The sequence below is a fragment of the Centrocercus urophasianus genome, unplaced genomic scaffold (genome assembly GCF_019232065.1).
Source record: "Centrocercus urophasianus isolate 14NV4802_14NV808 unplaced genomic scaffold, USGS_Curo_1.0 seq_14, whole genome shotgun sequence".
NCBI lineage: Eukaryota > Metazoa > Chordata > Aves > Galliformes > Phasianidae > Centrocercus > Centrocercus urophasianus.
In genome coordinates, this window is record NW_024884586.1 from 41,936,284 (window position 1) to 41,951,566 (window position 15,283).

The 15,283-nt window shown below is 36.8% G+C and overlaps 1 protein-coding gene across 1 annotated transcript in view; it reads right to left on the bottom strand.

Moving 5' to 3' along the window:
- The window catches only part of BEGAIN (brain enriched guanylate kinase associated), a 104,398-nt gene that overhangs the window by 63,320 nt on the left and 25,795 nt on the right, over positions 1–15,283 (bottom strand). Inside the window, exon 2 of the mRNA XM_042813613.1 lies at positions 4,314–4,403. Within this exon, the coding sequence (XP_042669547.1) occupies positions 4,314–4,403 (90 nt within the window). The remainder of the gene's footprint in view (positions 1–4,313; positions 4,404–15,283) is intronic.

Below are 15,283 nucleotides of genomic sequence, written 5' to 3' on the forward strand. Positions count from 1 at the left end.
ATTCTACAGATATTCATTCCTTACTCCAGAGTATACACGTTGTCCAAACATTGCCTTGTGTTAGATCATGATTCATCTGAAATGAATCCATCATGTGAACACGGGACAGAAGTTGCATTCTGGCATGGCAAATTTCATTCCACGTTCACCTAAGATATCAGAGACGTTGCCACTCTGACTATTCCCACAGCTGAAGGGATCTTCACAGTTCTTGCTGACTGGACACTGCTCTTGACATGACTATGGAAGAAGGTTAATTTTGGTAAGTGCTTCTATTTTTTTATTTTTATTTTTTTCCAGAGGCCAGTTGGTTTGCATAAAATGTTCAGATAGAAGAAATGATGAGTTATGTAGCTTTGCAAGATACAAAAGAATAAAAAAAGCAGGAGGAAGAGAGGAAGAGATGACTGCAACAAATAGTTTTTGTTGTAACAAAAGATATATGGGGGGCTTCCTCACATAGAAGGTATCTTGAAGCTGCTGAACCATTTCCTGCCTTTTAACATTTGGTCCTTGCAGGCTGCACTGCATCTCACTAGGGAATCCAGAGTACTAAGCAGTGATGAGAAAGGAGAGAAAAAAAAGGAAGATATTGAGGAATGGAGACAGCACAATTAAAGGCAAACTTCAAAGAAAGCTCTCCAGGTGACTAAGTAAGCTGCATCTGCTAGCAGCAGCTTTCCTTACAGCTCTGAGTGGCCATTTTCTAGATTGCTTTGGTTTATGGTCAAGGATAAGCACTCCCTCTGGAAATTACTGAATGCAGCATGCTACATAATCTCACAAGTTTATAAAGTTATATTTTAATTATGTTATTAAAGCTTTCTCATTTTTGTTTTTATCTGTTTACCTTTCTGATTCGTCTGGATCACACTGTGCTGGAACAGAAATGTTGTTCCTTTTGACTTGTGTTGTATGTTCATGTTTGGATGGGTAATAAGAATGAATGAAGCCTACTGTCCAGAAGCAAATTGAAATTTATATCATTCTTTCTTCCAAAGAATTGAGGTTGGAATGGGATCAGGTGAGTACCCTATAAATGTTTTTAGTAGTAGGGAAAGAATGTCAACTTGGTTCATTTTGCATTAAGCACCCAGACATAAGTTGGTGTGCAGAGGTTATAATCTCTGCTCTCACCTTGGCACGTTCCTTCCATTCACAGTTTTCTCTTTCTTCTGATTTGAAATTCATCTGTGTCTGTCTCAAGGGACTCATTTTGGTAGGCTGCTTAGCACTTACCATGTGAGAAGTTATGCTAAATATTTGGAAAAAAATAAACTCTTTTGACTCCAGGAGAAGTCAGACACAATTACTACTGATTCTGGGGGAAGGAATAACTACATGTGCTACTGTATTTTATGGTGGTTTTTTTTTTTTTTTTTTTTTTTTTTATAAGCACTATATATTATCTGCTCTGAGTAAATTTCTGATATGTCTTTTTATTATATTTGGTCACAGTTGGTATCTCTAACTGAAATCCGTAAGTGTCCACCTTTAAAAAATGTTAATGTTATTGTTACCAAAGAGTACAGGAGGTTGTGCTGCTAGTGCTTAGAGTGAGATGTAGTGCATGACACTTTCAGCCATTGGTGCAGTTTTGCTGCAGTCCCCATTCCTTATCATTTACTTCCCACATCACACGTGGCTGCATGACAATAGTGCAGTGACAAAGCACGAAGGTGAGCTGTAGGGATTTGTGAGAAGGCTTTTCTCTGACAGTAGAATAGATAATTGTTTGACTAACAAAAACAAACTGCAGAGGTGATTAAATAATGCACCTTCACCTGGTCAGACCCAAATTCTCAGCAGTGCGGATTTAATTTGTATTCTGAGGGCAACTGTTACTATATATAGACTCATGCACAAGGTTTTAAGAAAAGAGAACTACTGGTTGTTGTCTGTTATCTATTTTGTGTGACTGTTTCAAGATATTTTTAGTTTTTCCTACAATAATAAATGATCCTCAGAGCTTTGATCAACCTGATAGTACAGCGAAAAAAGAAGAGAAGAAAGAAAGGAGAAAAAAATGCCATCTGTCATCTTTGGCTGATTATTTTGAGCCCTACCTTGTTTTATACATTGCAGCCCACTATTTTAGGAGTTAACTGTGAAGTATTCTATTCCGCAAGAGTATAAATCAGTTCACCTCTACGAAGTTCATCACTGCTCAGCATGTTGAGCCGTCGCTTTATACAAACATCTTTCCAACATAATTTCAGGATTTATTAGTTCAGTCATGTCGATTTTATCCTGCTTCCTCAGCTGAACTGGTTTGTCAGTGTAAGACTCTGCTTTGTGGTCTTTTTTTTTGTGAGTATATGCCAAAGGAGAGGGAATAGGGCTTCACTCCTTTTAACAGGAACATGTGGCACTGAAGGACATGGTTAGTGGGCATGGTTGATGATTGAAGTAGATGATCTTAGTGGTCTTTTCTAGCCTTAATGATTCAATGAGCACTCCTATCTCTCTGTTTTTGGCAAAAGCTCTCCTGTATTTTTTTGAGTGAGGCAGTAAGTGAAGCTCTCTACAAGTGCCAAAACCTCAAATGAGGCAGCAGACATTCATCTGAACAAATGCTTGCATTATACACGTGAAAAGAAATACACAGTGTGCTTGTTCAGGGGTAACCCAAGACCTTCAACCTACCCTCAGATATAGCACCCCCCAAAAAAACACATATTGATGAAGTAGTGTCTTCCTGGGAAAGGCCCTCAAAGAGATGCTATGTTTGCTCTGTATTCAGAGATGAAGATTATCTAAACACAGCTGCAATATTTTGCCTTATACCTGAACAACTTTAGTATTCTATTTGAAATTTTTATTGCTTCGTAATTATTTTTTGAAGATTAAGGTGCATCAGGGCAGATAAAATAGAATCTATCCTAATTCTGTAAGTGCTGAAGTTGTCATATTCGTTACTTTTCATTTTCACGATAAAAAAAAAAAGAAAGAAACACAGTGTTTTTGTTTCTCCAACAAGCTGATGTTTTCAATACAATTGGATAACAAGATTCCAGATAATTTTTTTAAGTCTAGGTTTGTTAAAACAATATGATTAAAATTTGGATTAATAAACATGAAAGAAACAAGCAGAGATTCAGGAAATTATTAAAATTAGATCCTTTTATGCTTTTTAAAAAGTGGAGGAATAAATGAAAATGGTCTTTCAGCATCTATATATCGTATGAAATATCTAAATAGCCCGAGATATAATCTTGGGTTTGCGCACTTAAAACTTTGGAATGCTTGGAGAAAAACTTTTATATTGTCCTCTAGAATATAAAACTTACACGCATCTGAAAGGAAGAATTACAGATAGGCTTCACTCTTCATCTCCTGGTTTTAACAAGAACGTGTATCAGAACAAAGCTACTTTTACAACAGACTAAAACCCAGGTAAGAATAGAGCATACATGCAGAGCCCCAAGGGGATGAAAAATAGGAATTTAAAGCACTTTTCCAGGATTATTGGTTTTCACTTCACAGAGTGTACCTTGTGCCAAAAAATACTGATCGAATCCTATTTATCTCTCCTATGCTAGCAGCACTCTTAGCATGAAAAGTCATGACCATTACTCAAATACATTAATTAGAATGCAAGAAGGGAATATAAAGTTCACTTCTTTATTTTTTATCTAATTAATTTCTGATTTCAATTTTGAATATTTCAGATTTCATTGAAAACCAGAGGATTAGTGAATAACATTTCTACTACATACCTGCTACTTGTAATAATGTCAAGAAGCAAAGAGCAAAGTGTGAATTCACGAGAGAAGTAGAAGAAAATCTAAGCAAAATATGTCTAAATGAGTCATTATTTAAACTTCTGTTATTTGCTGCATAGGAATATAAACTAGAACCAATCATAACTCCTTCATCTTGTCACATCCTCTATAACACTGAAAAAAAAATAGTTCAGGAGACTGAAGATTGACGTAAACCTAACAAAGGGAAGATAATATTTAAACACTGGCAATTAAAATTGGAATTGGAATTAAATTATTATGGCCAGATTATTATGGCATCACATGAGAATACAATGTGCCTTTATTATAGGAACTCCATCAGAAAAACTATTAACTGTGGATCTTAAACCTTCAGTTTTTATATATGCTAATAGTCATTATAACAGGCTTGGCTGAGGCAAGCATCTAGTGTACTATAATAAACAGCTGTCATTCCCCTAGTTCAGAAAATATAGCACAACTGAACAATGAGAGACTGGAGACTGACATGAAGAAATGCAACATTTTTACGGACATCAAAAGGTTAGAAAGAAAGCATAACTTCACAAAACATCACTTGTTCATTACCTGTCCCAGAGAGTAGGTGAAGATTTTGCGAGCCTGCCCTGGAGAATTCTAGGTTGCCATAGGCAGGTTGGCACCCAGGAATTTCGTACCCTGCAGCATGAATAGAGGATAAACCATGGCTAGGTATGGCTCATAAGACATACGAGTGATAACCTAGCTAGATTTGCTGCATATCGATAGGCTATGGAGAAATTTGGCAATATCTTACTTTAAAACAGTGTTAAGTCTACAAAACAAGGTAGTGTTCTGGTGCACACATTGATTGATTTTCTGGTAGAATGTATATTGTAGGTCAGAATAGGCATTTAGGATTGACTTTATCATGGCTGTAAATGGGTACTACTCCACCTACTTTTATCGAGGAGTATTTGCTCTTAAGATTTTGAATTGCAAAAACTCAGATTAAGGAAATTTATGCTTCATCGAAAGAGGGTCTCCAAAATTCCTTCTGAGCACCACAGTGAGAATATGTTTAATAGCTTTAATTAAATCTGGGCTGAGGTTCAAGTTCCACATACCAGGTTCCATGCACATCTACTGGCAGAAGAAACAATAGCTGCAAAATATTTGCTGGAAGTGAAAAGCACAAAAGGAAGCAATCTGAACAGCCACAAATAACACACAGCAAAAGCAGATCCTGAGCCCAAGAAAAGGCCAACAGGACAAGCAAATTAGCAATGAGATCTGTTGTCCAACTTTAACATCAAGCAATGCTGGTAAGATTCAAAATGCTCTGTTCAGTCCTCAGTCAAGCAAATTGTCACTCAAGTGAAAGATTGTTTTTCCTGAGTAAAATCTGAGTAAGAACAACAGTATTAGACCACACAGAATATGCCAAATGGTATTGTTTTATTGCTTTGCAATATTAGAAATGCACATTAAATGCCTTGAAGGATAAACAAAATAAAAGGTAAGGTTTTCCTAACTCAAGCACATTCATATTTATGAAACAGAATTTTTGCATTAATTTTCCCTATGGTCAGTGATCACTGTACATGCAGAAAATCCTACCTTGCAGTCAATTAGTGGTGACCTTTCGGATGTCCCTATGAGCACATCTTTACAGACAGGGATACATTTCAGGACCAATAGCTGTGAAACAGAGAGCAGCAGAGAAGCTCCATGGTTATGAATAGAGAGAACTCTGCTACTTCTGTAAGTCCACGTGGGAATGGGTTCACCTTAAGAACTACCAGCAGCAAGACCTTTTAGGGTACTCAGAGGAAAAGAACTATGTGAATTCCAGTACATCAATCTAGTTGTACCACCGTACCACTGAGTTATTCATTGAGGAATGAAGGACTATTCCAAATATCTTTTAACTTCTGTGCTAGACTTGGATTAAATACATGAAGAATCAAAGGGAATACAGGGAAATAATAGATGGCTTGAAGTTTAAGTGCTGTTGTCACATAAACTTACAGCAATATTAATTTAATTCAAAGTAGAGCTGAGGACAAATGTCTGAAATCTGCACTGTTTCAGCATCATCGATTCTTCAGTGAGTTGTTTGTATTATTTTGCATTATGTATCTCTAACAGCTTTCCTGATGTTCTCACATGAACTATAAATCTCATAATCGATGGGTATCAACTTACTTAATACATATCAGTGCTGTAGTACTACTCTATATATTCATTTTCAACTGAGTGGCAGGAAAACTGTCCATGGTAAGAATGGATATTTAAAAATGGTCTCTATCTGGCCATCTACTTTGTATCTGCATATGGAATTGTAAACTACTCCTAAAAATCAAATCTTAATTTTGAACAAGAATGGGGAATTCAACCACAGGTTTTTCCAGAATCAATGGAGATTTTTGAAACCATTGCATTTTGCACATTTCTCCCTAGCTCACAGAGAAATCCTCCATACTAATTTCCTAACTTCCAAATTTTGAAATAGTTTTGTCTGGTTTTCAAATCCACAGAATTAATTAATGTGCTGTTCTTGAACAAAAAAAATTATCTCAGCATGGACAAATCTCTGTAGTCTTCACATCCATTACCTGCTTTATCCCACGTAGAGGTTGTTGAACTAACCTCTCTCATATCTTTTACTGATACACAGCAAATAGCTTTGGTGTAGGAAATCCTGATAGAATATTTTAAGTCTATGAAGTTGACATGATTTGATAGAGTGGAGGAGTGTAAATTCCACTTTAGTTGTTTGCTCAATGTTTTTCTTGACATTTTCAAACAGCAAGTCCTGTGTAATTGCTCCATAAATGAGATAATGTCGTTAAGAAAAGCTCTGCTTGAAATGTGGTGGGTCTTATAGAAGCTCTCCAAAGTGACTTAATAACATCCTGTCTTCAACAATCAGTGTCTGTGGTAGTGAGTGTAATCACATTTTCATGTGCAAGGTTTAAAAATAATTAGTAGCTGTAAGGTTTATTTATTTGCCAGATATTCAAAAACAAAACTTGATTTCTCAGCTTTTGCAGTTTACACGGGATATTGTTTTACCACTGGCAAATTAGAAATCAGCAAAAGTATGCATATGCATATATTTGTCTAAGGAAACTATGAATTTTAAAGGAAAAATAAAGGAAAATTTTCCCACATCTGTCACTGTCACTCAAACAACAGTTGTAAGAAAGTTGTAACTACTGAAAAATAAAAAAAACTTATTAATTTTGTATGATTTTTATAGTCACAGAACAAAACCAGCAGTTTGCTAAGGGAAAAATATCTGGCCAACAAACATGATAAAGCATTTCAGATTACCAAACATTAAAATGACTTTTCATTGCACTGTAACATAGTGAAGTTACTTATTTTCCTTTCCTTTCTATAGAGCTTCCTTTATCTCTCACTGATGTGATTAAGGCAGACTCCTGTGACATGTGAGGCTTGAGCTTGGACATTCTGTTGTAGTAGTCTGTTTCCTTGTCTTGTCCTAGAACATTCAGTATGTTACTTCACATATTGTCTGTGGCTTATCTGACAATAATCACAAATGATAGCTGCATATATATAGCCAATTTGGAAAAATAAAAAATTGGATTTCTCAGTGAAATATGATCAACACTTTATTTCTCTGCCCAGAGAGGAGCAACTACCAATTCATTTGGATGGGTGGCAGAAGGCCAAAACTTTCCCCTGTGAAAACTCAGGCGGATTTTCTGTAGATGGGAAAAAATATGTCCTGGTCTGATCTTAGTTTAAACTCAATGGGTGACCTGAGAGAGTTTTGAACGCCACCCTTAAACTGGGTTGTGCTATTATGATTCCTGTTCTTGCCCAACTTAGCCCAATTTTGACCCAGTATGAAAGATCCTAAGCAGAAGAATAGCTATTTTTGCTATTATTAACACCATGTAGCTATTTCAGGGACATGCTTTTGTAAACACTAATAACCATTGACAGAAAAAGCTGGAAGAGCTGCAGGGACACCTTGGAACATACTGTCACGACTCTACCTCCATATTCCGTCCTCATTGAAGGAGCACGTGGTGGTTGTGCTGATTTAGCATCACAGACTTGTGAGGTGCTGTCAGCTGCACTCACTACCTACTTTTCTACCAGCCTTGCCAAAGTAGGTAACTGGCTGTCATCTTCATGGAACAAAGGCTGGAGCTGATAAAAATGTCAAACAATCCATTCTTTGTGAGGGGGTGGCAATTCTATTTCTGGAGTTACCTAGAACTATCTATGACCACAGCATTAAATAATGTAAAAGTGCTTCAGGAACTTTAACAATATATCTTCATGAATATTTTAAATACAATTTCCTAATTGAGAAACAGGCTCCTATGGAATCATATATCCCCCGGTTGAGCTTATGGTCTGGTACCAAAATGACATTCTCCCTCATTCTCATCTTTCTTTCTTTCTACTCCACTCTTCTAACAAGCTACTGTCATGACTTCTCTTCATCTCCAGCTTCACCCACTTTTTTTTCCCTTTCTCGCCAGTTACTGCAATCCTTATTCAATTCACTTCTGGTATGGCCATGCTGCTCTTGGTACTTCAGCATTAGCTTCAGCATTAAAGCTCATCCCTTTATCTACTCTTGGGAAGCCAGATGTTATAAAAAGGTTCAACTGCCACAAAGAGTCAGGGAAGAAGTTTTGCTTGGTCTCAAAAACTCTTAGCTGGAGCATGCTTAGCTGAGCTCGATCTACACAGAAGTTAGTTACCAAGCTTACATATCTCTGTTAATGACATACCTATTTTTTCAGATACTTTTAAAATGTGCAGTTCTGAGTGTTGGTAAATATGTTATTCCTAGCACCTTATAAGGCTTCCTTTGCATATTTTAGGTCTTTACTCCAACTCAAACAGCTATGAAGACTTTTTTAATGAAGAAAATCATAGTCTATTTTTTATCTATGATTAAAACAACTGTTTTTCTTTTCAGTAGTTATATTTTTGGAAATACCTAAGCCATTTGAACATACAAATATGGCACACAGCAATCTAATTAATACAGTTAAATTTTGCAAAGTGTTAAGCATTCTCTTACTGGAAAATTGAGTGAACTCTGCTATCTGTGATACCAGGTATTCAAAACTAACATACCTACCTATTTATCTATATTTACAAAACTGTATGGCATTTCTCTGTGAAGTGTGCATATGTACGTACAGATGTGTATATATGTATGCATACGTATGCAATTTAAATCCACTATCTTTAGAAAATATGTGTTGCTAAGTAGTATATAAACCCTTAGGGTTAAATGTTCATGCTTAGACTATAAAAACCCAAATGAATAATCATCTCTGTATTAGGCATGTCAATAGAATGGTTGTGGTGTGTTTGAAGCTACCTGCAATGTTTTATTTTGTTTGTTGATGCCTTCAGCTATATGTGTAACTAAAAAAGAAATTATGTTCCATTCAAACACCAGGCAATAGGTTCAGTACAGCTGTTCCAAAAAGATGCAAGGACTTATGACTAAATGAATTAGCGAGCTTTGTGTTCTTAAAGTGTGAACATTTCATACCCTTTGTGAACAATTCCACAGGAGAAGACATGAGTTAATCGGTTTTACATAAATTTCTTATAATTAGAAACTGATTTAAGCTCTCAAAGAATCCCTGGAAGCACTTTATTTCCAAAGTTTTTACTGATTTTAGCAACTGTTACTTTACTTTGCGTATGAATATCTATCACTGTCTTCAATCTAGTTAGGCATTACAGCACAATCCAAGATTATCTGAATCTTTGTAAGGTTGGCAATAACTTCTCTTCGTATCAATGTTGCATTTTATTGCAGCTATATGACTTCATATTCTGTCAGTCTTTAAACAGATGAAATATACGAACAGAACCGAAATTCAACAGCTGGCTGAGTGCAATTTTACTGATTATTAGATTTGGGAAAAGAGAAACAGGTGCAAAAACACTCCCTCCTGCAACTAGGGAAAAATATGATAGGAATTATTCATTCAGTATCTGCATGGAAATAACAATAAATTGTTAATAATATTTCATTTTGAATTTCCTACTTGAGAAGCTGATATCTGCATACTGTGAAAAGCATAAGCTAGCTTGCTGCCTTGCAGTTTAAAATATATTGCTATAGAAGAAAAGCAGTCACATTTTTCAAGGTTATAGATCATCTTTGCAGCGCAATTCAGTGACAGTTGATAGTTTGTACACTGCTTAAATACATTCTGTTATTTCTTAAGGGAATCGAGAACCATAAATATACTGTATAGATGCCAAAAATATATCCATTATAGGTAGATATTTCTCATCAGAACTATACTTGCTTACGTGTTTTATTTGTTCCATGGAGTTTTAGTTTTAGTAATGGCTCTCCAGTGATAAGATGGCTGTCAGTGATAAGAGCCAATGACTTCACTGGGGCATTTATTTTGAGGGTGAGTTTTTGTGTGATGTCAGAATCGAGCTCTCATGAGGAATGTTTGTCCATGTGTACAAAGCAAGTATCAGACTGTCCTAAGGGCTGTTCTTCCTTACATTTCTACTTGGCTCTCATCTTTGACTGGTTGAATAAGTACTTTTCATGTAATTAGGCCATCATTAACCACTTTAGCCTAATTTATTCCTATCATAAAAGTTTTCCTCCAGCACCTCAGCAGCAGCTCTAAGTCTAACTCCTTTCTACGGTTTGACTTAAAGCAGCAAAAATGCTGCTTTAGTAGCCCTCTAAGAGGACCGTTAACAAAACCATGTTTTTTCATCATGGAAAACCCCATTTTGGGGTTGCTGGTAGTAGGTATCTGGACAAGAAGACTTCTAGAAGTGAATTTTTATGTCTTAATAAGAAAAATGCTCAGAACATCAGCTGCATAAAACCATAGCACATTAAAAGCTACCTTCAAAGTGCTTTATTATCAGCTTAAATTGCCCCTTTTGTTGGGTGTGTTGTTGTTTTTGTTTTTTTTTGTTTTTTTTTGTTTTTTCTATCTTTTTTTTTTTCCCAGTATCTAAGCCTCTAAGTTTGGGAACCTTAGATCATCACTGACTCATGTTGTACTCCAGAAAATGGACTACATAAGAAGTATTTTCTAAATATATGAAAGTATTTACTGCAGACATCAGCTGTGCTTGTATGTATATTTCATACCTTTCCAAAATCCAAGATGACATTTTTAAGTAGGCATAGGAATGTGTGAATAAAATCATACTGAATAAAGAACAGGATTAACTTTACTGAGAATAGCAGCTCCTTTGTGGAAAGACTTCGTTCTGCACTTGCACAGATCCAGCAGTCTGTGACTGATGCCTCCACAGAAACCGAAAGAACTAATAATTACGAGACATCTTTTTAAAATAGCACTTGCCTTAAGTGATAAGTACAATAAAGCCAACATTTCAGAATATAATATTTTAATTGCTTCACCTTGGATGCCCTAAATTAAATCTGACAGATCAATAACTTTCATTTTCACACTGAATACACAGGCTAAAGATCTGTTTTCTGAGCAGTTCCAATAAACTATTGGGTGAGGTGTTTCAGCAAAAGAGGGAAGTGCTGTCTCTCTGGGAATACTGTCACAGTCACATGCTTTCAAGACAGGAATTCATTCTGGAAAAGACATAGGAAAAAGCATTTTTAGGAGACTTTAGAGGTATGTGAAAGAAAAAAACTCAAAACAAAGGGGCTTTAGGTCAGTTCACAAAAAGGAAGACAGAGAGGATTTGTCCACACTTTTAAAGACAAGAGGGAGGAGAAATAATTATTTCTTCTAAAGAAAAGTGTTGGCTTAAGAACAAGAGAGCAGAACTGTCCGTGATTACACTTTCGTTTGGAAATCAGAAATTTTCTAATGATGGAACTACATGATTTTGGCACAGCTTTGCAATAAGATTACCTGACAAAAAAAAAAAAAAAACAAAAAAAAAAACAAAAAAAACAAGCCCAACACTTAGAAGATAGAGTATGCTGTTGCCTGTAACTGCAGATAACTGTTTCAAAATGTCCATGCTCTTAAATGCTTTTTTCCTAAATTGCTTTTTTCACAAAATGGTTATTGTCAACAGATTTATTCTAACAATAGATCTCAGCCCTTCCAGATCTTACTCCCTTCAGCCAAGTAAATCGGTACTTGTGGGAGACCAGAACCAAGCACCAGCTCAGAGCTGCCAATGGCAGGATTCATAAAGAGGGGAAGCCCTACAGAGAAGGCGCATTTCATTCTACATTTCAGAAACTGATGCAGCTAATTAATTTGTCATCTGATTTCAGCTAGCAAACCATTTGTCAGTCCAACACTTTCACTCGTATACAATACGAATGCAGTGAAACAGAGCGGTTGTATTTTGAATTGAGCATACTATGATTGAGCATTAAAAAGATAATATCTAGAGAAACATTCCGAGGTTGCTTCCAGGCAGCTTAAAATCAATAGAAATGCTGCGTATTCTACATCTCTTCAGATTTTACTTCGCTTTGTCTACACAACCCTTATCTTTTACCCCTGAAGAGAATAGGTGCATTCCCTGTGGATACATTTCAATATCCCTTTTGCTGAGAAAATTAAGCACGGAATGATCCACTTCAGAAATCTGCTCTCTGGAGAGCTGATAAATATGCATGTAAACAACAGCCCTAAAGTATCTGAAATATTTCTATGTTGTACTTTAGAGGTTAGGTGAAGGAATTTAAAAAAAAAAAAGAGAAAGTAGATTTCACTCCAGAAATTGTTTTTCTTCTTCTGACTGGTAGGAAAGCAGTCAGGTCCTCCTCCCCTATCTGCCACCATAGTTTTAGATTCTTTATGTAAACTCAGTTCTTAGAGAAGTTATTCGTCTCTGACGGTACCTCTGATGAAATAATTCAGTGGAATTTCCTGGGTCGGTTGGCATGGAGTTTATCTCTTGTATATCCATAGAGGTTATTTTAGTCCATCTAATACTCAGTGGGGCTATTTGCAATTGTTTCTTTCTAGTTTTACGTGTCTTCCATTATTTTCGGTTTCTTAGGGTTTGCAATTCAATTTAAAGGCACTTATCCATGCCATGCACTGCTACGTTGGACTCTTGGGTATGTCAAATAAACAATTTGGCTCCCTACGTAGAGAAAATCACTTCTATCATTTGAACAAGTCTCCTACCCATTCCTTTTCTCGTCTATTTAAGGTATTAGTTCATTGAGGGAGGTGCAGTCTCGTAGGATTTGGGTGAAACAGCACACAGTGCAACGACTCTTTATCCCAGTATGGGACTCCAAGAGACAACAGAAAATTTGAAAAAGATTCTAGGAGGGTCATTAGAGTTGAGAATCTTTTGCAAAATCAAGAAAAAGGAAGGAAAAGACAATATCTGCAAGATGCAGAATTTGAGGTATGTTGAAAACAGCCCAATACTCTTGGATTTGTCTGGGGTTGAATTTCAGACTAAGTAATGCGAAGACTTGAAAATTGTTGTATTACCCTGAATACCATTTAAAGCCTCAAAAATATCAATTAAAATGTAGAATCTGGAATATACAGTAGCCAGACCAAGCTCAGAACTAAAGGCAATGAAGATTTTCACCTCCCCATGGATGAATGCTGCCAGAAGAAGGGGCAGTGCTGGGATGGAGAAACAGGCATGGTGCCAGGGCCGGGGCAACAACTGCTGCTTCTGCAAAGAGATTAACAATAGTTTTCAGCCTACTTCCAGCAGCTTTTTCCTTGGCAATAGCAGTGGCAGGTTTCTGGCAGAGGCAAATCAGACACATGCTCCTGCAACTGCATACTTTGTCTATGTCTAGAGCTGGCTCTGCAAATCCCATTCTATTTATTTTAGAGCTTGAAACATATAGTATACCTGGCACAAGGTCCATTCTATGCTTAGAATGTGCTTTGGGGAGAAAAAGTAGCAGTGCAAAATTGCCAGGTGTGAGCAATCAGAACACAATTACATTTGTTATGAATTGAATGAATTATCTCCTTAAAAAAAACATATTAAGTGTTATAGAACATGTCTCATTTAGCAATTTAAAAATGTGTATGTTCAGGTGAATCTACTCACTACTTGGCTAACTCCTGCCATACTTTTTACACTTCCTTTTGAATGTCAGAACTGAGTCTGCTGCACAAAGCAGACTCAGTCTTTATGCAGAGTCATAGGCACGGGACTGTTTTATTCAGTACTGACAATGTCAGAGTAAGATAACAAACTAATGTATACTTTTAAAGCTGCAGAGATGTAAATGCAGATTGTGGAATGGTGAGAATTCAAAGATACAGAAAAGACCTCTCATATTCAGAGCATCAAACTTTAAAGGTGAGACAGGCTCTGAAGTAGTACTTGGCTGAAGTTCAGGTGCCTGCCTTCAATGGAGGAATATAGAAGGGTTGTTCTCTCCAATCAGTCCTACAGTTGCCTACATTTGGGATTTTGGAACTCAGTGGGAGTCTGGGAAGATACAGAACTGCATGGCAAAGATGTACCCAGAGACGACTTCTGCTTGTTGCAAGATTGTACTGAGAGTGGTGATCAATGGCTCAATGTTTGGTTAAGGACATCGGGTAGTGAGATACTGGCACAGGTTTCCAGAGAGATGCCCTGTCCCTGGAGACAATCAAGGTTAGTCTGAACAAGGCTCTAAGCACCCTGGTCTAACTGTAGATGTTCCTGTTCATTGTAGGAGAGTTGGGCCAGATAGCCTTCAAATGTCCCTTCCAATTCAAACAATTGTATGACTCTATGACACTTGAGGAAATTAAGTGACTGTGTTTTGTACCCAGAATATGATTTGGGTCAAATATCAGAAGAGCAAGAATGTGCGACTTTAGGTATAGTAAGCTTATGTTATCCAGGTATATTGTGTTTTGGATTTGGCTGCCAAGTGCAACTGATAGCTAATTGGACCCCAGATTTGTAACATATTAACTTCTTACACTACAGACATAGAAACAAAAAGGTCTGATCTGGTAGCTGATCCCCTTCAATGAAACAAGAACACTTACAGGAAGACATTAAGGCAAAAATTACTGTAAGATAGAAGGCCAAGACACCTGGAAATCTGGTTCTTACATTTGCAAGGTTTAATGACTCTAAGTGATTAGAATCAAATTCCCATCTCAGCCAAAAGTTAGCACTGTAATACTCCCCAGTGTAGACTGAAGTTCTGCACAAGTGTTAAGGGAGTTGGAAAGTATCTTGTAGCCCATATAATCAATTTTCTAGGGATGCAGAGGTCAAGTGTTGAGGTGAGCTATTAAAAGGTGAACCCATAAATACAAGGTTGTACTCTATTCAGTCTCACATAATTATAGACACTTTTAACTTTCCCACAAACCCTGCTAAAAGGTATCTCTTTTGCCAGAAATGTGCTACTACTTAGTAGCTGAGTAATGCCTTTTGTCTCTTTGCAAAGCCCCAGGCTGCTGCCTGTTTCAGACCAAAGCTGCAGCCTCTTGGCTCCCACACACATAGAAAGCAATGGTTTAAACCAGAGTAGATCAAAGACTTGTATCTAGCTAAAGGAACTGTTTGAGTTTTTATATGGGGAAGGCACCCTGTCTAATAAACAGACACCACAGTTCAGCTCAGCTGAT